The sequence below is a fragment of the Pelobates fuscus genome, chromosome 7 (genome assembly GCF_036172605.1).
Source record: "Pelobates fuscus isolate aPelFus1 chromosome 7, aPelFus1.pri, whole genome shotgun sequence".
In the NCBI taxonomy this organism is placed as follows: domain Eukaryota; kingdom Metazoa; phylum Chordata; class Amphibia; order Anura; family Pelobatidae; genus Pelobates; species Pelobates fuscus.
The window spans coordinates 123,440,920-123,464,903 of NC_086323.1; the positions used below are offsets into that span (position 1 = coordinate 123,440,920).

The 23,984-nt window shown below is 42.3% G+C and overlaps 1 protein-coding gene across 1 annotated transcript in view; it reads right to left on the minus strand.

Annotated features, from left to right (window-relative positions):
- LOC134569205 (complement factor H-like) overlaps positions 1-23,773 on the minus strand; it is a 142,550-nt gene extending 118,777 nt beyond the window's left edge. Inside the window, exons 1-3 of the mRNA XM_063428118.1 lie at positions 23,752-23,773; positions 17,644-17,826; positions 16,632-16,805 (exon numbers count right to left, since the gene is read on the minus strand). Coding sequence (XP_063284188.1) covers positions 16,632-16,805; positions 17,644-17,826; positions 23,752-23,773 — 379 coding nt within the window. The remainder of the gene's footprint in view (positions 1-16,631; positions 16,806-17,643; positions 17,827-23,751) is intronic.
- Positions 23,774-23,984: the final 211 nt, after the last annotated feature.

Genomic DNA, 23,984 nt, shown 5'->3' on the forward strand with positions numbered 1-23,984 from the left:
CCGGTGGCACACAATCTGAGGGGGCCAGCCGCATTCCGCGCTGGAGCCGCCGGACCGGGTGTCAGCCTCGTCGGTCCGGCGGCACTGCTTTCACTAATGCAGACTCGCTGAAGGCTGATGGAGGAGGGAGGAGCATGTCTCCCTCGTGGTTCCTGTGCTGGGAATTGTGGGAACCGCAAGAGAGAGGAGGGGGGGAGAGAGAGACAGAGAGGAAGAGAGACAAAGGGAAAGGGTGGAGAAAGAGACAGAGGGGAAGAGAGAGACAGAGGGAGAAAGGAGAGAGACACACAAGGGGAGGGGAAGAGAGAAACAGAGGGGGAAGAGAGAAGACCCGGGAGGTCAGCCTGCAGCTCCTCTGCGGCCTTCCCGCACGAGCACAAAGCGTTGCCGTGGTTACCATGGCAATGCTCCGGCTCTCACGAGAGTAAACTCTAGCCCTAGAGCTATGGGCTAGAGTTCACTCTCACCACGAATTCCTGGTGGTCGCAGTGTTGAGAGTGAACTCTAGCCCCATAGACACACTGCCCCCACACACACCATACACATTCACACACTGCCCCCCATACACACACTGCCCCCACACACACACTGCCCTAACACACACACCATACACATTCACACGCTGCCCCCCATACACACACTGCCCCCCCACACACCATACACATTCACACATTGCTTCATACACACACACTGCCTCCATACACACTGCCCCCATGCACACATTGCCCCCCATACACACACACACACACATTCACAGCCCCCCATACATACATTTCCCCACACACGCTACGCATTCACACACTACACCCCCCCACACACACATACACTGAACCTTTCACACACACTGCACCCCTCACACATTGTACCACTGCTCCTATACCCTACTACAGCCCCATATCCCAGCAAACCCCAGGTAAGTTGTCAAACTGTTCTTATCCTCCCTGGCGGTATGATTATGTCAGGAATTTTGTACCAAAAGCGGTACCATTTTTTTGCATTTGAATTACCGCCCAGTTCCGCCTCCATGTCAGGCATGTCAATCACATTTTAATCAATCAAATCACATAATTACGTTAAAAGATTATTTAAATATACATGTAGAATTTTAATATATATGCATTTATAGGTATTTAAATTCTACGTGTATACTAATGTAATCTTTTATGTAATTATATGTATTTATCTCTATATATATATTTGCGGTTATTTGTATTTTATATATATATATATATATAGATATATATATAGAATGTCATTCTAAGTGTATTTTGTTACCGATATATATATATATATTAATAACAAAATACAGTTAGAATGAAATTACATATGCATATATAATTTATATTAAATTTTGTTTCAATATTTTATTTATTTATTTTATTATTTCATTTATTTATTATTTTAATTATACGTATTTATATATAATATATATATGTACATCTATTATATATATATAATATATATACATATTATATATATGTAACGTCATTCTAAGTGTATTTTAATATTAATATATATATACTTATATTAATATTAAAATACACTTTGTATGACGTTACATATATATAATATGTATATATATTATTATATAATATATATACATATTATATATATATATATATATAAACATATATTTAATTTATTTTTACACTTGTCTTTTATTTATTTTTTTATACTTCCCACCAGCAGGGGGACTGTCTGATATTTCAAACAGTCCCCCTGCTGGCAGATCCACAGCCAGCTATAGAGGGCCATGTGATCGCTCTTTGAGAGCCGTGGGAGGGCTGCCTGGGCTGTGAGGCAGTCCTCCCGAAGCGGATCGCGGCGGAGGTAAGTACATCTTATCTACCCCGAGCGTGACTCGGGGTTACCGCTTTTGGCAGCGAAAATTAACCCCGAGTCACGCTCGGGAATACCGCTAGGGAGGTTAAACGGTTTGACTACTTACTCTGTGAGGGGGTCCCGGCACTCCTTGCACCATAACCACTACACAGAGCAGTAGTGGTTATTGTGCATGGATTTTTTCTTTAAATAATCTACAACTGCCCCTCCCGGGATCAGGCTCTGGATCCTCCACTGGTATATGACATGTATATTAATGTGTGTATTAGTTCATTATATATATATATATATATATATATAATTATGTCTATTATATTTACACATATATTAATGTACATTTATATATGCATAATACACAGAGAAATGTAATTAATATGTACCATATGTAATGAGCAGATATTGGCCCTGTCTTGTTGCTAGGTAGGTGCATACTCCAGCACAATAACATATTTAAAGTGAAGAGCGCACCCACAGGACTTCAAAGTAAAAAATATAACGTCAATTTTTTACAGTTGTGCCCAACATACATTCACCATTTCAGTCCCATTACCAAGCTTTCCTTAATATGTCATGGTAGTTGGACTGAAACATTGATTACATGCAAAGGCACATCTGCTTAAAATAAATCAGCACTTTTGTTTATTTTGAAGCATATGTTGGAGTAATAATTTTTAATTTTAAGTTCTCTTTTCTAACTCTGTATCTGCACACTATGCTGGCGCGACGCAATATGGGGCTGGTAAAAATTTTTTTCCAGGGCTGCTTTTAATGCCCAGTCCGGCCCTGGATGCAACAGAGCGGTTGGAGACGCCCTCTGGGAAAGGATGGCTCCCACACCGGTCTCGGAGGCATCAACCTCAAGGATGAAGGATTTAGAGGGGTCTGGATGTACCAGAACGGGAGCTGAAGCAAAATATTTTTTCAAGAGAGTGAAGGAAGCCTTAGCTTCCATAGACCAATTGACATGATTAGCTCCCTTTTTTGTCACAGCGGTGATAGGAGCAATAATCTGGGAAAAGCCCTTAATTAACCTTCTATAGTAGTTAGCGAACCCAATGAATCTCTGTATGGACTTCAATCCAATGGGTAGGGGCCATTCAAGAATAGACGATAGTTTTTAGGGGTCCACTTGAAAGCCATCAGCAGAAATTATATACCCTAAAAATTGAATAGAGGTCTGATCGAAGAGGCATTTCTCAAGTTTGCAATACAAGCCGTTAGCAAGAAGGGTCTGTAAAATGTTCTTAACTTGTTGGTGATGTGTCTGAATATCAGGAGAATGAATTAGAATATCATCAAGATACACAATAATGTAAGTGTGCAAATAATCTCCTAAGACATCATTGATAAAGTCTTGGAAGACAGCAGGAGTGTTACACAGGCCGAAGGGCATAACCGTGTACTCATAATGACCACTGCGAGTATTGAATGCTGTCATCCATTCGTCTCCTCTTTGATGCATACGAGATTATAAGCACCTCTAAGGTCTAGCTTAGTAAAGACCTTAGAACCACAAAGCCTGTCAAAGAGCTCTGTTATCAAAGGGATAGGGTACGCATTTTTCAGTGTAATTTTATTCAAACCGTAATAAAGCCGTAGTGCTTGCTGTGCTCTGTAACTTCGTCAAGTGTGAGGGGTAAGCCGTTTAGAGGAAGATATGTCTTATATGCTTTAGAGGAAGTAAGCGTGTCTATCCCCCTGTTTCTGCCCTCGGGGGTGTAGTGTGTGTGGTAAGAGATTAGCGTATCGTCAGTGGGCAACTATATATACAATAATAACAAAACGAAACATTATGAAACAGAAAAAACATGACCCGTTGTAGCTTCAGCCCGGTGCCCACCTTGACTTGGTCTTATCGTTACTTTCATTATCTCCATTTAGAGGAGTGGTGTCTGAGGGTGTGATTGTGCTTCAGGTGGGTAAGTACGGGTGGGTGGCGTAAGTTTTCCTTGCCCATATGACCCCTGGGTCAGGGGCAAAAATGAGGGGGGGGAGGGAGCGGTGGTGAGCATAGTGTATCCGCAGGCTAAGATGCCTTGCGTGGGGTGGGCGGCAGGAAGGTACTCGAATCCTGAATTGGGTCTGTGTGGGGCAGTCCATTGTAGAGTCAGGTCTTGGCTTTGCCCTGAGAGTCCTGGGTGGCCTCCCTGGGCACAAATTCAGCTGAGGTTCACGGGTTCCATCTGTGGATTGGACTTTGTGCTGCTTCAGGGGCTCCCATGATGAGTGAGTGTTGTGGGATGCCAAGTCGCTGCAGAGTCACTGGGGTCCCGGATGATGTGGTTTTCAGTCCCCTGGGTTATTGACAGGGCTCTGGAGGGGCGCCATCTGTAGCCGATGTTATGTTTTTGTAGCAGAGTGGTGAACGGCCACATCCCCCTCCGCCATGCCATGGTTCCACCGCTCAGGTCTGCAAAGAAAGTCAGGGTCATGTTTGCGAAGGTGTAAGGTGAGTTTCCACGCAGTGCTTTTAGGATAGCTGCCTTATCTTGTCCTCTTACAAATTGTACAATCACGTCTCTTGTGGCTGAGGCATGTGCCCTGGCTGGTTTGGGCACTCGAAATATGCCCTCCATTTCTACTGTTTTGGCTAGTTTGGGCATGAGTAGGGTCGAAATTAGTCTCCTCACCACGTGTGGGAGCTCTGCATCAGGTACATTGTCGGGGACCCCCCTTACTTTTATGTTATTCCGGCGACGGGAGTCCTCAAGACCGGCAAAGCGTCCTTCATAAGAGCTGTTTATTTGTTGCAGGGCCTTGACCTCTTGCTGGAGGGTGTTGATCTGTTGCTTGCTTGAAAATGAGGTGGTTTCCAGTGCTCTGTTTCTGCCGGTCAGCCCTTTCAAGTAATGGCGGATTGTGGCCACGTCTGCTTGTAGTTTTTTTTTGTAAATTCGACAGTAGCTCTTTTATGAGCGAGGCTGTTACCGGGGCCGAGTCCGGGTTTGTTGCCAGGCTCTGTGGTGGAGGGAGCGCCTGAGCTTGTGTATAGCCCTCTTCGGATCCACAATATAAATCCTCAGAGAGGTCTGAGCAGTCCCCCGTGATGGCCGCCATCTTAGGCCCCTGTGCGCTCCGGGCCCGCTGCCATAAATCCCTTTGCGGTCTGGAGCTCCAGATACATGCGACCGTTCGCTTTGGCAGTCAGACTCCGCCCCCCACAAATTGCTATTTTTATTTAAATCCATCCAGCCTCCCTACCTTTGGGAGAGCTGAGTGAATCTTTCCCTGGCATCCAGTATGTCTCCTCTCAATCTTCCTGCAGTCTCTCTGTGCTCCCCTGCGTGCTCTCTGTAGCGATGACAGGGCTGGTGTGACATCATGTCGCTAACCAGAGCACAAGGGAGCAGAGAGGAACTGCAGGAAGGTTACTGCTCCCTCATGCGTTGCCTCCATGCTCCCCACGGTGACGACTTTAATGTTTCCTGCGTGGCTTAGCAAAGGGCTGACAAATACCAGGCGCCAGAGCGAAATGTCTAGGCGCCCTGGCACGTGGAATTTGTCGAGCCCTGTGTATGTATGTGTGTGTATGCAGGGATGGACTGACAGCCTTCTGGGCCCCCGGACAAAATTAGATCCAGGGCCCTTTGAAGACAAAATATTAAAGGAGCACTATAGTGCCAGGAAAACAATCTTGTTTTTCTGGCACTATTGGGTCATTATGTCCCCCCCCACCCTCAGGGCCCCCCTGCCGCTGGGCTGAAGGGGTTAAAACCCCTTCAGCCACTTACCTTTCTCCTGCGCCGGGCTCCCTCGGCTCTGGGGAATTCTCCTTCCTCTGCCGACGTCAGATTCGAATGCGCATTCGCGGCAAGAGCCGCGCACGCATTCAAACCACCCATAGGAAAGCATTACTAAATGCTTTCCTATGGACGTCCAGCTTGTCTTCTCGCTGTGAGAATCGCGGAAGCGCCTCTAGCGGCTGTCAGTGAGACCGCCACTAGAAGCTGGATTAACCCGTAGTGAAACATAGCAGGGTTAAAACTAGAGGGACCTGGCACCCAGACCACTTCATTGAGCTGAAGTGGTCTGGGTGCCTATAGTAGTCCTTTAAGGACTAAGTAAAATGTTAAAAAGAATTTTAAAGTAAGTAGTCAAACCGTTTGAGAACAGTTTGACAACTTACCTGGGGTCTGCTGGGACATGAGGCTGTAGTAGGGCATAGGAGCAGTGGTGTGTGTGAGTGGTGCAGCGTGTGTAAAAGGTTCAGTGTGTGTGTGTGTGGGGGGGGGGGGGTGTAGTGAATGAATGTGTGGGGCAATGTATGTGTGTGTGTGTGGGGGGCAATGTGTGTATGGGGAGGGCAGTGTATGGTGGCAATGTATGTATGTGTATGGTGTGTGTGTGTGTGTGTGGGGGGGGCAGTGTGTGTGTGTGTATATATATATATATATATATATATATATATCTCCAAGTAAATACCGGCACTCCAGGAATTTTCTAATCACACAAGTTTCTTTATTCGATACAGGACGTCAACGTTTCAGCTCCTCATGGAGCTTTCATCAGGACAACATAAACAATAGAATAAGCAAACTTATATAGGAAATATCTTGATTAGGGTACTTACGAAATCAGGTGTAACCCCTCCATTCCCGCCGCCGGGTGCGCTCCGATTGCTTCCGCAATGCTGAATTTTACTTCCGGGTCCCTGACCCACATGACCGGACTAGAGGATTGTGATTCGCCATGCGTCGTTGCCGGGCAACCAGAGACGCCAACGTCTCCTTGGTTGATCCCTTGCTTACAGGCGCCGGCATAGGACACACCTCTTAAGCCCTTCAAGTGTATTCATATGATGCCATGGCAACCGGACCGCAGCCGGTCAGGAGGGGAGGGGGGAACCTATGGGAGAATACAAAAAAAGAAAAAAAAACAGGACAGAGCACTTGTGTATTATAAAGGTTAACGCAATCACCATTTCTGATACAGTGAAGTGCAATAAAACAGCCTATTGTGTAAAAATAAAAACTAAGCTGTATTGGAGGTATAAATCTAATGTGAGTGCAAGAGCCTACTAATAGGTAAAAGCTGTATATCTTAATATGTGACACCAAAGCATATGATATAGACATCTGAATGCATAATGTGACCTCAATAAACATGCAACAAAAGTACAAATATGTGAAAAATCTGAAAAATCTATAGGGCTATATCCAGCTATATGAATCATAATATTAGGGCTGCTTGTGTATTTCAATTAATAATCAACTGTGAACATAATAAGTGTATAGTAAACAGACAGTAAAGGATTGCCCTATGTACATTAAGCCCTGTCTAGGTATGTAATTAATACTGTATCCCCTTATCCATTTTTAAGTAAGTATCAAAAAAATGGTTTTTATAATAGCTAAAAATTCTCTTTATAAACAATAAAGCAAGAAAAATTTATTTTTTTTTCTAAAAAAACAGTACTAAATTGCAAATTGGACTGGGTCCAATGGTTGTGGTAAACCCCAACCTAAATATGGTAACATTATGGATTGCTCTATGCAGTAAATAAAGCTGCGGTGGAGGTTCACAGGAACATAGTAAAGGAGCATTTTTCATTCAGACCCCTGGGCGAGATAGTATCCAACCGTGTTATCCAATACGTCTCTCTCTGCAAGAGAAGTCTGCCCCGATCTCCCCCTCGGGGTGGGATCGGGACATGGTCAATTGCCACACACCTTAGAGAAGCCAAGGGATGTGATGACTCTAGAAAATGTCGGGCCACAGGTTTGTCCGACTTGCCATCACGGTAGGCTAGACGGATACTCGATCTGTGGCCCCTAATTCTCTCACAGAGTGCCGTCTCTGTCTTGCCGACATAATTAAGACCACATGGGCAGGTCAACTTGTAAATAACAAAATCACTTCGACAGTGAATTCGATGTTGTATTCGAAATGTCTTGCCCGTGTGGGGATGACTGAAGGTTTTAGAAGGGATAATGTGTCCACACGTGACACATCCCAAACACCTTACGCATCCCACGTTCTTTGTGTCTTTAGATGTCGGCTTGTAACAGTGTATGGGGTCAGTTTTGACTAGCATATCCCTTAAGTTCCTGTTTCTTCGGAAACAAAACAACGGTTTCTGGCGGAGACTCTTGGGAAGAGACGGGTCCAATGCGATGATATTCCAATTTTTCCGGACCGAAGAAGTTAGTTCCGTGCTGGCTGTATTAAAAAGCATTGGGAAAATCGGTCGTGGATTAGCCATTTTATCGCCCCGTATTTCAGGGGTCATGTGGGTGCGTCTGGCTCTCTTAAGGGCATCTTCAAGTATTGTGCGGGGGTACCCTCTAGTTTGAAATTTCTTATACATGGTTTCAAGTTGGAGATCGCATTGACTTTTCTGGGAGTTATTTCGTAACACCCTCAAGAACTGAGAAAACGGTAGTGACGTTTTTAAATGTCTAGGGTGAAAACTCTCGTAATGTAGAATGGTATTGCGGTCCGTTGGTTTGGTGAAGAGTTTGTACTCCAACTTTTGATTGATAACCATGATTTCGATGTCCAAAAACTGGACACTTTGTTCATCAATGTAACTGGTCATCTTAACCGGTGTTGGTAACTCATTGAGACTTCCTGTAAATTGTACCGCTTCTTCCTTCGTGCCGTTCCATAGGATTAAAATATCATCAATAAATCTGAAATATCTGATGATATGTGCCCCATATTGTTGCAGAATGTATTTCGACTCATATTGGTACATGTATGCGTTCGCATACATGGGGGCCATGGCTGCTCCCATAGAAGTCCCCGCTACCTGCAAATACCACGAAGTTTCAAAGCGGAAATAGTTATTTTGTAAAGCTATGTCCAGCAATTCCAACACATATTCAATGGTTGGCCCATGATAGTATGGTGATTGAGTAAGGAGATCCCGCATAGCCTGTACCCCATCCTCATGTGGAATGATAGTGTACAGACTACCAACATCCATGGTTATCAAAACTCCATGAAAAATTCCCACCTGGTTCAACCGGTTTAGGAGATCTGGAGTATCCTTAATGCATGTTTCCAGTGACGTCACAGGGCCCTTAAATAAGTAGTCCAAATATTTGGCTATTGGTTCTAATAGTCCCTGTACTGCAGAGACAATAGGGCGTCCCGGGGGTTTGATCAAATTTTTATGTATTTTAGGGAGTGTGTAGATTATGGGAGACCGTGGATGTTTCTTTTGTAAATATTGAAATAACTCCAAGTCTATATGTCCTGCTTGAAGTCCAAAGTTTAGGGTATCTTCAATCTTCCTTGCTATTAAACCAGTGGGATCCTTGTCCAATTTCCTATAGGTCCTCGAGTCATTCAGTTGGAGTCTGATTTCCTCAGCATATTCATCATAATTTAGAACAACAATCCCTCCCCCCTTGTCCGCCGGACGAATTACTATGGTCGGATCCGTAGCCAAATTTTTAATCAAGGCCAGATTTTCTTTAGAAAAATTATAGTGTTTTGGTTGGTGACTCTGTAGGATTGAATTTGTATCCTGCTTCACCGATGTGAGGAAGGACTTGATGGCTACCTGTGTAGTCGGTGGATCGAACACACTAGGTGTTCTAAATTTATAAGTTGTTGCACTGGTGGAAGGAATTTGTGATCGGGTACTTGTATGGCTGAAGAAATCTTTCAATCTTAAAATGCGGCCGAACTTGAAGAGTTCCACCTCCCATTGGAAATGGTTAGGAGAAGTTGTAGGTATAAAGGAGAGGCCTTTACTCAAGATATTAGTTTCGGTCGGTGTTAACTCCTGCTTTGATAAGTTAAAGATGGGGATTAATTGCGCCTCGGAGGTCTGCCTTTTGGACCAGTGGACTCGTCCTTTCTGTCCACGCCTGGTGTCGGCTCTTTTCCTGACCTGAACATGCTCCTTGTCATCGTAGTCGGTAGTTTGGTTGTGTCTTGGGGTATTTCCTCGTCTAAAAAATGGACCGAAGATCCCGCCTGGTTCCCTTCTCCTTCCGAAGCAGACTCCCCAGATGTTACGTCTACAGTTGGAATGTTCGGTTTGATTATCCTTTTACGGTACCTCCTAGGCTTCCCTCTATATTCACCAGAAAGCCATCTGTACACTGAGGACTCCTGGTAATCCAATTGTACCCGTTCCATTTTCTGCCGTTTGAACTTGATCAATTGATTTTTGTATTTGAGTATTTCCTCATTTAGTTTCAGTGTCATATTGTTTCCTTCTTGTGTCCCAAGCAGTAGTGCATATTCAATTTCCACTGTCTGGATCTTCTTTCTAATTTCCACCAAGTCGTCCTTGACATCTTGGATTGTTATCAACATGAGGTCCAGGGAGCACTTGTTCAGAACTGCTGTCCAGTCTTTGCAGACCTGCCTATAGTGGGGATATTTCTTACTCGAAAACCCCTGGGGATTTGTTTTGCTCTGTGATAGTCAGAAAGAAAGATTCCGTCGAGATCCAAATCGATTTCCTTCTTTTTTAATTTCAGAAGTTTGAAATACACATCTTTAAGTGTTGTAGTGGTGGGTAATTCCAAACTACACAAGCAGCCCTAATATTATGATTCATATAGCTGGATATAGCCCTATAGATTTTTCAGATTTTTCACATATTTGTACTTTTGTTGCATGTTTATTGAGGTCACATTATGCATTCAGATGTCTATATCATAGGCTTTGGTGTCACATATTAAGATATACAGCTTTTACCTATTAGTAGGCTCTTACACTCACATTAGATTTATACCTCCAATACAGCTTAGTTTTTATTTTTACACAATAGGCTGTTTTATTGCACTTCACTGTATCAGAAATGGTGATTGCGTTAACCTTTATAATACACAAGTGCTCTGTCCTGTTTTTTTCTTTTTTTGTATTCTCCCATAGGTTCCCCCCTCCCCTCCTGACCGGCTGCGGTCCGGTTGCCATGGCATCATATGAATACACTTGAAGGGCTTAAGAGGTGTGTCCTATGCCGGCGCCTGTAAGCAAGGGATCAACCAAGGAGACGTTGGCGTCTCTGGTTGCCCGGCAACGACGCACGGCGAATCACAATCCTCTAGTCCGGTCATGTGGGTCAGGGACCCGGAAGTAAAATTCAGCATTGCGGAAGCAATCGGAGCGCACCCGGCGGCGGGAATGGAGGGGTTACACCTGATTTCGTAAGTACCCTAATCAAGATATTTCCTATATAAGTTTGCTTATTCTATTGTTTATGTTGTCCTGATGAAAGCTCCATGAGGAGCTGAAAAGTTGACGTCCTGTATCGAATAAAGAAACTTGTGTGATTAGAAAATTCCTGGAGTGCCGGTATTTACTTGGATGTATTATTGTTGCTGCCAGAGCACCAGGTACCAATTTTTCTGTTTGTTGGAGTGCAAGAATTCTTTTCTATTTTTGTAAATATTGTGTGTTTGGCACACACTCTTTCTATGCACCCACAGTGTATTGTGCAAATTTGTGCATGAAACTCCCCAGATTTGAAGGGATATAGGCTGCTTATGGAACTTTCTGTGTATTTCAGTTTTTTTTGCTGGAAATACATTGTTTTTATTATTTTTTTAAAAGTAACAGTACATATATTTTTTTTAAGTATACCATAATAAAAGTTAATTTTTAGCTACAGTTTTTTTGTGGAATAACTTCCTAATCATCAGTTGGAGAACCGCATTATATTGCTCATTTACTACACGGACATGGAGAATTTTCTAACCCAAGCAGGGGGGTGTGATTCTCAGGCTACCACACTACAATTCAGTGATGCACAAGCTGCAGAGATCCTATGGAGTACAACTAGTTTGGAATTACCCACCACTACAACACTTAAAGATGTGTACTTCAAACTTCTGAAATTAAAAAAGAAGGAAATCGATTTGGATCTCCACGGAATCTTTCTTTCTGACTATCACAGAGCAAAACAAATCCCCAGGGGTTTTCGAGTAAGAAATATCCCCACTATAGGCAGGTCTGCAAAGACTGGACAGCAGTTCTGAACAAGTGCTCCCTGGACCTCATGTTGATAACAATCCAAGATGTCAAGGACGACTTGGTGGAAATTAGAAAGAAGATCCAGACAGTGGAAATTGAATATGCACTACTGCTTGGGACACAAGAAGGAAACAATATGACACTGAAACTAAATGAGGAAATACTCAAATACAAAAATCAATTGATCAAGTTCAAACGGCAGAAAATGGAACGGGTACAATTGGATTACCAGGAGTCCTCAGTGTACAGATGGCTTTCTGGTGAATATAGAGGGAAGCCTAGGAGGTACCGTAAAAGGATAATCAAACCGAACATTCCAACTGTAGACGTAACATCTGGGGAGTCTGCTTCGGAAGGAGAAGGGAACCAGGCGGGATCTTCGGTCCATTTTTTAGACGAGGAAATACCCCAAGACACAACCAAACTACCGACTACGATGACAAGGAGCATGTTCAGGTCAGGAAAAGAGCCGACACCAGGCGTGGACAGAAAGGACGAGTCCACTGGTCCAAAAGGCAGACCTCCGAGGCGCAATTAATCCCCATCTTTAACTTATCAAAGCGGGAGTTAACACCGACCGAAACTAATATCTTGAGTAAAGGCCTCTCCTTTATACCTACAACTTCTCCTAACCATTTCCAATGGGAGGTGGAACTCTTCAAGTTCGGCCGCAATTTAAGATTGAAAGATTTCTTCAGCCATACAAGTACCCGATCACAAATTCCTTCCACCAGTGCAACAACTTATAAATTTAGAACACCTAGTGTGTTCGATCCACCGACTACACAGGTAGCCATCAAGTCCTTCCTCACATCAGTGAAGCAGGATACAAATTCAATCCTACAGAGTCACCAACCAAAACACTATAATTTTTCTAAAGAAAATCTGGCCTTGATTAAAAATTTGGCTACGGATCCGACCATAGTAATTCGTCCGGCGGACAAGGGGGGAGGGATTGTTGTTCTAAATTATGATGAATATGCGGAGGAAATCAGACTCCAACTGAATGACTCGAGGACCTATAGGAAATTGGACAAGGATCCCACTGGTTTAATAGCAAGGAAGATTGAAGATACCCTAAACTTTGGACTTCAAGCAGGACATATAGACTTGGAGTTATTTCAATATTTACAAAAGAAACATCCACGGTCTCCCATAATCTACACACTCCCTAAAATACATAAAAATTTGATCAAACCCCCGGGACGCCCTATTGTCTCTGCAGTACAGGGACTATTAGAACCAATAGCCAAATATTTGGACTACTTATTTAAGGGCCCTGTGACGTCACTGGAAACATGCATTAAGGATACTCCAGATCTCCTAAACCGGTTGAACCAGGTGGGAATTTTTCATGGAGTTTTGATAACCATGGATGTTGGTAGTCTGTACACTATCATTCCACATGAGGATGGGGTACAGGCTATGCGGGATCTCCTTACTCAATCACCATACTATCATGGGCCAACCATTGAATATGTGTTGGAATTGCTGGACATAGCTTTACAAAATAACTATTTTCGCTTTGAAACTTCGTGGTATTTGCAGGTAGCGGGGACTTCTATGAGAGCAGCCATGGCCCCCATGTATGCGAACGCATACATGTACCAATATGAGTCGAAATACATTCTGCAACAATATGGGGCACATATCATCAGATATTTCAGATTTATTGATGATATTTTAATCCTATGGAACGGCACGAAGGAAGAAGCGATACAATTTACAAGAAGTCTCAATGAGTTACCAACACCGGTTAAGATGACCAGTTACATTGATGAACAAAGTGTCCAGTTTTTGGACATCGAAATCATGGTTATCAATCAAAAGTTGGAGTACAAACTCTTCACCAAACCAACGGACCGCAATACCATTCTACATTACGAGAGTTTTCACCCTAGACATTTAAAAACGTCACTACCGTTTTCTCAGTTCTTGAGGGTGTTACGAAATAACTCCCAGAAAAGTCAATGCGATCTCCAACTTGAAACCATGTATAAGAAATTTCAAACTAGAGGGTACCCCCGCACAATACTTGAAGATGCCCTTAAGAGAGCCAGACGCACCCACATGACCCCTGAAATACGGGGCGATAAAATGGCTAATCCACGACCGATTTTCCCAATGCTTTTTAATACAGCCAGCACGGAACTAACTTCTTCGGTCCGGAAAAATTGGAATATCATCGCATTGGACCCGTCTCTTCCCAAGAGTCTCCGCCAGAAACCGTTGTTTTGTTTCCGAAGAAACAGGAACTTAAGGGATATGCTAGTCAAAACTGACCCCATACACTGTTACAAGCCGACATCTAAAGACACAAAGAACGTGGGATGCGTAAGGTGTTTGGGATGTGTCACGTGTGGACACATTATCCCTTCTAAAACCTTCAGTCACCCCCACACGGGCAAGACATTTCGAATACAACATCGAATTCACTGTCGAAGTGATTTTGTTATTTACAAGTTGACCTGCCCATGTGGTCTTAATTATGTCGGCAAGACAGAGACGGCACTCTGTGAGAGAATTAGGGGCCACAGATCGAGTATCCGTCTAGCCTACCGTGATGGCAAGTCGGACAAGCCTGTGGCCCGACATTTTCTAGAGTCATCACATCCCTTGGCTTCTCTAAGGTGTGTGGCAATTGACCATGTCCCGATCCCACCCCGAGGGGGAGATCGGGGCAGACTTCTCTTGCAGAGAGAGACGTATTGGATAACACGGTTGGATACTATCTCGCCCAGGGGTCTGAATGAAAAATGCTCCTTTACTATGTTCCTGTGAACCTCCACCGCAGCTTTATTTACTGCATAGAGCAATCCATAATGTTACCATATTTAGGTTGGGGTTTACCACAACCATTGGACCCAGTCCAATTTGCAATTTAGTACAGTTTTTTTAGAAAAAAAAATTAAATTTTTCTTGCTTTATTGTTTATAAAGAGAATTTTTAGCTATTATAAAAACCATTTTTTTTATACTTACTTAAAAATGGATAAGGGGATACAGTATTAATTACATACCTAGACAGGGCTTAATGTACATAGGGCAATCCTTTACTGTCTGTTTACTATACACTTATTATGCACACACATTCACAGTTGATTATTAATTGAAATACACAAGCAGCCCTAATATTATGATTCATATAGCTGGATATAGCCCTATAGATTTTTCAGATTTTTCACATATTTGTACTTTTGTTGCATGTTTATTGAGGTCACATTATGCATTCAGATGTCTATATCATAGGCTTTGGTGTCACATATTAAGATATACAGCTTTTACCTATTAGTAGGCTCTTACACTCACATTAGATTTATACCTCCAATACAGCTTAGTTTTTATTTTTACACAATAGGCTGTTTTATTGCACTTCACTGTATCAGAAATGGTGATTGCGTTAAACTTTATAATACACAAGTGCTCTGTCCTGTTTTTTTCTTTTTTTGTATTGTCCCATAGGTTCCTCCCTCCCCTCCTGACCGGCTGCGGTCCGGTTGCCATGGCATCATATGAATACACTTGAAGGGCTTAAGAGATGTGTCCTATGCCGGCGCCTGTAAGCAAGGGATCAACCAAGGAGACGTTGGCGTCTCTGGTTGCCCGGCAACGACGCACGGCGAATCACAATCCTCTAGTCCGGTCATGTGGGTCAGGGACCCGGAAGTAAAATTCAGCATTGCGGAAGCAATCGGAGCGCACCCGGCGGCGGGAATGGAGGGGTTACACCTGATTTCGTAAGTACCCTAATCAAGATATTTCCTATATAAGTTTGCTTATTCTATTGTTTATGTTGTCCTGATGAAAGCTCCATGAGGAGCTGAAACGTTGACGTCCTGTATCGAATAAAGAAACTTGTGTGCCGGTATTTACTTGGATGTATTATATATTATATATATATAGGTGGACCAGGGAGAGAGATACCTGGCAGTGAGAGCTGGTATAATGCTGCCAGGTCTCTCACTGGATGGAGTGGGGGGATTGATGGGTTGCAGGGGCCCTTCGACTCATTATGGGCCCCTGCAAGCTTCTTACAGCACTTTCTTTAACTTCCTTCTGCTGTGGAGATCTTTGATCTCCACAGCAGAAGCATGGCTGTGCTGCCTGGCCCCCTGACTGACTCGGGCCCTCGGTCAGTGACCGATCTGCCCGACCTATCAGTCCGCCCCTGTGTGTATGTATGTATGTGTTTATAACTGCCCCCTACTTTGTCCCTGGCCCCTTATGTGCCCCCCTAAGTATGAATCCTGGAGACGCCACTGATTGGCATCCACCTTTTACAGCTCTGCAGCAGCTAGGTACAGGTTACCTGACAGGATAGGAGCCATGAAGCAAGTAAGGACCCAGGTAAGAAAGAAAGCTTTTGCAAAATAGCTGTTCCATTACTGGAGAACAGTTCCAGGGAACTCCTGTAATCATAACCACTATTGTGGGTTGCAGTGGTATTATTCTTGGAGTAACTCTGTAATGTAATTAACTGCTAGTAAATATTAAGTGGTGCATTCTCCCTTTTGACCCTGTTTATTCTTCTAGTTTCACCAGCGTTGCTACAGATCTTTATTGGAATAGCAAGCATTTCTGGCAACTGTAGTTCAGCTGACAGCTTTCTAGTTAAATATATATATTGCCCAAATGACATCATGCTACATGCTTGCATTCTGGAGTTACCATAATCATACCAGCATCTGGTTGTCAGGTTTACATTCAAGCACATTGATAGTTTTAATAGTCACTATCACAAACACATAATTTCTGTGGACATTAGAAAATGCTGCCACAGAACAATTCATACAGAATCTGTTACACATAGGTTTAGTTATCTTTCTACTGTTGTGTGATATCTGTACTTACAAACACAAGTAGGGACATGCCACCATTTTCCTTCAAGACACGTTGCTGGTTTCTCTTCAGTGATTTTGTAGTTATTCACACACACATATTGTGCATATTCACCATGCTTATATTCATTTTTTTTGTAAAGAACGTGTGCGTTGGTTACACTTGGAGGGGGGCCACATGGGTCCTCTAAACAAACAAAAAAACAAAAGAGGACTATGTATTTAATGCACCACAGTATATACAAACATAAATAAATATGCAGTCTACTATGGTTCACAATGTATGAATATGCTTCCACCAAAATGTTCACTTTGGATTTTTACACCCAGTTTTAGAGATGGTTATAATATAGTGTGAGGCAATATTCCATACTAGCAAAATACATAGGCAAGAGAGGGATTCATTCTGGAGCAATGCACATGGGAGTTTGGATTGCATGCTCACATCACCATTCTCCTGCTGATTAATTGCAGCAGGAAGTGTATTGGGCTGTCTATTGGCATAGTACTTCAAGAAAGAGGTGGCAGGAAAGACGTATGCAATTATATGAATTAATGCTCAATTCTCTTGTGCATTGGGTTTGTTTGCACTAGACCACAGGCCAAAATCTACTATCCCTTGTTTGTACAGAGTCATGCTCAAGAAACCGTTACTTGTGTTTCATACTGCTTCTTACAGTTATGAAATAAAGCACTGTATCACTTTGTAGCTCTGTACCACTGTAATAATACCACCACATCACTTAGAAATGAAACCTAGAAATAATGAAAGCATTATTTCAAGTATTATTTTCTGGATTCTAAGAATTCTGCTTATCTACTTCTCCCAAGTGTTCTTCTGTTGGTATTTAAAATTTTAGTTCAGTATAGTTCATCCAGATTCTACACATTTATGTAAAGGTAAATATTTCCCAACAAAAGTGTTATCTATACAATAATCTTCCTTTAACGTCAAAAGGTTGAATTAGAACATCATTTCTGATAATCTGTAAATTACTTTTATACATGTTGAAAAATATTTTTACCAGTGCATTGCGGAGCGGCCAACCATGTTCTTTCTGTGCATCGACTTTCATCTGACCCAGTGATGTGGAAACCAGGGTTACAACTGTACTTCACAATGTCATCCGTGAAATATTCACTCTTTCTTGTTTCTTCAGTAATCTCCCCATCTTTTATAATCGGTGGCTTGAGACACTTTTGTAAAGCTTGAATATAAATAAGAAAATATTTATCCTATTTTAGACTGTTTACTCTCTAGTTTTAAGTATCCTGTTTAGGGTGGCCACATATATACATATAGTTTGCATTATCTTGCTTTATATTAATCAGTAAGGGTCTGAGGGTATCCCTAACTACCAGTGTATGCTGCCTGTTTACAATTCTACATATAGCTGCCTTTTAGCGGCTTATCCTATTTTCTATTATTTGTACATATATTCAAAGTGACTAACATTTCTTTTTTCTTTCAGTTTTCCTTTTCTTATGTGTAAAATCTTCTGCTTTTTCTTTTTTTCTGGTTTATTGATATATACGTCTTTTGTATATATAGTCTTGGGCCAAAGGCTCACTACATTAATATACATCTATATTAATGAAAAGTACTAACACTCAATCTGACTTACGGTTTCTTCAGGTTTATTCTTAGTTACTGATACATAATAAAACAACAAAGGATGTTACATGATCATGGATGTTCAACAACAGATGGTAATTGCTGGACTTCTGAAGGGAGAGTTACATCGTTAGAGAGAGACAGAGAGAGACGTTGTGTCCCTTTAAGTTACTATATAGATGTGCCCATACTGACGTCGGACTATAACTCTAGCCATATAAGGACAAGACCCTCAATCCACATTCCAGAGTTCTCATACAAAGAAAGGCACGTGACAGACCATCTGTTACTTATGTCAATCCAGACATCCATAAATAATCAATAGAAACATAGAATATGCAATATTCTACATTATGCCTCTTGTATCTTAATGACTTTACTTCTCTCTTTGCCAATTGCTTTTAATGTAATTAATTATCTTCTATTCCTTGCGTTGCATATTAAAGCGCGAATGTCACTATCTGGGGACTTTGTAGAATTCGCAAAGATTCTATCTTTATGAAATACTCATCTTTCAGGGGGATTGAGATTATGTGGGATTCTGTTGCTAGATGGATTGTGGAAAAATAAGCTAAGCAACTGAAATGAAACTTTGCTTAATGGAACACTATGGCGTTATGAATACAAATGTGTATTCCTAAAGCTATAGTGCCCTAGTCACCCTTACTAGGGTTAACAAGATATGTTACCTTTTTTTACCATACCATTCTTGGCTGAAATAATCAAGACTAATGATCTTAGCCAATCCAATGGTTTCCCTTAGGAAAGCATTGGGGAAAAGTGTGCATGCGCATAAATATGTGTGTCTCTCTATGAGACCATCTGATAGAAATCACTGAGTGGTTATCACTCAGACATTTAAGCCCTGCAATGTAAACACTGCCATTCATGCAGGGTTAAAACTATAGGGACATAGTACCCAGGCCACTTCATTGAAATTCATTTTTTTTAAAGCCCTGCCTATATATAACAAAAAAAAAATAACAAGGAGAAATAGAAAGACAAAAAAGGGCTAATACAAAAGCAAACACTGCAAAGTGCCAGCCGCTTTAACAATAAAAATGTGAATTACACCTTGATATCAAACAAGTTAAGCAATTGAGCCTATTGTAATCACAGTTACATAGTAATATGGGCTGAAAAATGATAAATCCATCAAGTACAGCCTTTCAAAAGTCTGTGCTACTGCTGTTGATCCATAAGAAGGTGAAAAAACTAATTTGAAATGATTTCAATGTTGCCATGGAATAGGAAAATAATCATTATTGACTTGATTTCTCCTTACAGCAGCAAGCCATTACACTATATACCAGCTATTATATCTTTAAATATTCAGTTTTTCCAAAAAAGCATCCAGACTATATTTAAAATAATGCCTCACTAGTACTCCAGCACCAGCATTAATTAAGGGCATCTGATAGATTTTTGGACTTGTATTATTGCAGTGTTTTTCTTTACATTCAAATCTCATTAGTTTTGCTAAAATAAATCAAGAAAATGCTGCAAACAGTTTTGCAGCATTTTCCAGCATAATCCTGAACCTTTAGCTATTCTGCCTTTTTTTTACAAAGCAACTCCTTTATTAGATGTATTTCGAGGACGTACTCGGGTGCTGAATTGTTGACATCTTGCTGTGCAATGGCCAATACTGATCTCTAATTATTTGTACTCTTCCTCCTTAGCACAGATTTGAAATGCAATACAGATAATAAGATGACAGTGATTGGCTGTGCTGGAAAAGTCAAGCTAGCAGCTAAGCTTAAAATGATCCTTCATTGGCTGAGCCGAGTATATACGAAGAACACATCTAATAAAGAAGTGAAAAGCAAAAGTGCCCAGAATGTTCCCTAAAACGATGCATACATAATCTGTGAAAACAGCCTCTTTAGACAGAGCCTATAAATGATGTGTGAATGGAGGGGACTGTAACATTGGTTATCATTCTTATATTGTTGCTATAACCAACTCATTCTTATTATAATAAGTTGGAGTGCATACACTGCATAAACCAATGTATTTATGGGGCAGAAAACTGATTTTTTTTAAGCAGCAAGAGTAGCAAATTTTGTGTGCCAGAGGATAGTTGCGCCTCCAGCATACATGACTTAGGTAGCCCAGAGCTCTGTTCCGGGCCACGTGATGGCAATTCTGTGCATATATCTTCATGAGAAGCCTGTGATTGCACTGAGTACGGCCCCTGTGATGTTGGAGGGGGCGTGGAAGTTAGTGCCTGGATGCTGGATTCCAGATAAGTAAATTATCTTTCTTATAATACTTGTAATACTGCAATCAGAGGGGGTGCATAATTCATAGTGCCCAATAGAGCATACTACACCCCCCAAAGGGTTAGAGTAATGCTCTAATTTGTTTATATATATATATATATATATATATATATATATATATATATAAAATTAGGCACAATGATGGCTGCACTCCTCGGTCTTGATTAAAATCCAAATAACTTGTATTGAATGTGCATTAAACATAGATTAACGTTTTAGCCCCACTCTGGGCTTTCTTTTTTTTTTTTTTTTTAATCCTGAAGAAAGCCCAGACTGGGGCTGAAACGTTGATCTATTTTTAATGTATATTCAATAAAAGTTATTTGGATTTTAATCAAGACCAAGGAGTGCAGCCGTCATTGTGGATACTCAATGTGGACCAGCCAGTTGACTTTTGCACCCGGCATCTAACAGGAAAGCGTGAGTGCAAGGAACCCTTTTGTTATATATATATATATATATATATATATATATATATATATATATATTAAAAACACAATAATAAAAATAATAAGAATAATAACAATAATACCAGGGATATAATTGTAACCAATATATTACGATGCTATATATATATATATATATATATATATATATATACACACAAGCCTTATATTAAAAAAATAATTAAAACAATTTCAATGCTCATATATATGAATTGGGTTATATTATGTACGGTGAGGGAAGAAAAGTATTTGATCCCCTGCTAATTTTGAACGTTTGCCCACTGACAAATAAATGATCAGTCTGTAATTTTAATGGTAGGTGTATTTTAACAGTGAGAGACAGAATAACAACAAAAACAAAAAAATTTCAGAAAAACGCATGTCAAAAAAGTTATAAATTGATTTGCATGTCAATGAGGGAAATAAGTATTTGATCCCCTATCAATCCACAAGATTACTGGCTCCCAGGTGACTTTTATACAGGTAACAAGGTGAGTTTAGGAAAACTCTCTTAAAGGGAGTGCTCCTAATCTCAAATTGGTACCTGTATAAAAGACACCTGTCCACAGAAGCAATCAATCAATAAGATTCCAAACTCTCCACCACGGCCAAGACCAAAGAGCTGTCCAAGGATATCAGGGACAAGATTGTAGACCAGGGGTAGGCAACCTTTTAGCAGCACTGTGCCGATATAGGATTGTGATGTCCCGTAGCGTGCCGATCCTCAGGCCCGTCACTACCAGGCAAGCTAACCAAGCAATTGCTTGGGGCCCCAAGCTGGCCTGGGCCCCCAAGCAGGGCCGGCCATTTCTATAAGGCTGCAGCCGCCTGAGCGCTCTATAGAGAGCCTCAGGCGGCTGCAGCACTGCCTCTCTCGTCATCTCCCCTTCCCTGTAGCGTGGTTGAGCTCCTCTTCCTCTTGTCAGTCCGGCTGGGTACCACGCGGTACAGGAGATTTAGTTTCCTGTTCCCGGCCAGACTGACAGGAAGTGCACCCTGAGCTCGGCCACGCTACAGGGAAGGGGAGGTGAGAAGAACATAGGGAGGGAGGGAGGGAGGGGGAGTAAAAAGAACATAGGCGGGGGAGTAAAAAGGACACGGGGGAGGGGAGTAAGAAGGACACAGGGGGAGGGGAGTAAGAAGGACACAGGGGGAGGGGAATAAGAAGGACACAGGGGGAGGGGAATAAGAAGGACACAGGGAGGGTGGGAGGGGAGTAAGAAGGACATAGGGAGGGGAGTAAGAAGAACATGGGGAGGGGGGAGAGTAGTAAGAAGAACATAGGGGGGAGTAGTAAGAAGAACATAGGGAGGGGGAGGAGTAAGAAGAACATGGGGCAGAAAGAAGAACATAGGGAGGGGGAAGGAGTAAGAAGAACACGGAGGGGGAGGAGTATAAGAACACGGGGGGTGAGGAGATGAGGAGAACACAGGGAGGGGGAGGTGAGGAGAAGGGGAGATTACGAGAACACAGGGAGGGGGAGGTGAGGAGAAGGGGAGATTAGGAGAACACAGGGAGGGGGATGGTGAGGAGAAGGGGAGATTAAGAGAACACAGGGAGGGGGGTGAGGAGAAGGGGAGATTAGGAGAACACAGGGAGGGGTGTGAGGAGAAGGGGAGATGAGGAGAACACAGGGAGGGGGGTGAGGAGAAGGGGAGATGAGGAGAACACAGGGAGGGGGGTGAGGAGAAGGGGAGATGAGGAGAACACAGGGAATTTTCAATTGAAAAGTTTTATGCACATTATATGCAACAGCAGTATTAGCACTGTAAACCTTTTTTATTTATATAAAGTGTGGGTGAACTTAAACTGTATGGCTATGCTGTGGTTCCTGTAGGCTTTGCGTGCAGGGGGGGGGGGGAGGGGCACCATGTCCATTCTGCTTGGGGCCCCCAAATTCCTTCAAACGGCCCTGCCGATCCTATTTTTTTAAATTGACGTGTGTGTGCTGCCGTATTCTGCTTGTGTTATGTATACTGTAATTGCTTTGTATCGTTGTATTTGTGCGTATATGAGCTATTATATTGTATTTGTTCATTAGTAGTTTATGGTATCGTGTATGATACATATGAATGTGGGCTGTGTATGAGGGCTGCTTGTGGAATTGTGTGTGGGTGGTTATGTCACATTGTGTGTTAGGTAGTGTATGGCGGCTGTTTTGGGTTTTGCACGTGAGAGGCTGCATGTGGGATTGTGTGCATGTATGTAGATTGTTAGTGGTGTTGCGTTTGTGGGGATTGTGTGTATGTTTGTGTGTGGGCTGTTCGTATTATTTGTATGAGGGGAGGCTTATTCTGCAGGTCTGTGTATATAGCAGTGTGGGTGGCTTCCCTGGGTTCCAGTGGGGACCAGCCTGGGCAGGTACAGGTCAAGGACAGGAGCTGCAACATCAGCTGTGGGCTGCTCTACTACAGTGTGGATTCCCATTCACAAGTGCTGGGAGGAAGTGATCTAAGTGCTGCAATGCAAAAATTGAGGATTGTCATTCACTACCTCTTTGTATTAGCAGATATCTGAAGTTTCACTGAGACTCCTGATAGGCCAGACCCTGTTTGGCTCTAGCAGCCTGGAGTGCCGTGGAAAGACACCTCGAGTGCCGTGCATGGCACTAGTGCCGTAGGTTGCCTACCCCTGTTGTAGACCTACACAAGGCTGGGATGGGCTGCAACACCATTGCCAAGCAGCTTGGTGAGAATGTGACAACAGTTGGTGCGATTATTCGCAAATGGAAGAAACACAAAATAACTGTCAGTCTCTCTCAGTCTGGTGCTCCATGCAAGATCTCACCTCGTGGAGTTTCAATAATCATGATAACTGTGAGGAATCAGCCCAGAACTACACTGGAGAATCTTGTTAATGATCTCAAGGCAGCTGGGACCATAGTCACCAAGAAATCAATTAGTATCCCACTACGCCATGAAGTACTGAAATCCTGCAGCGCCAGCAAGATCCCCCCACTCAAGAAAGCACATATACAGGCCTGTCTAAAGTTTGCCAACTAACATCTGAATGATTCAGAG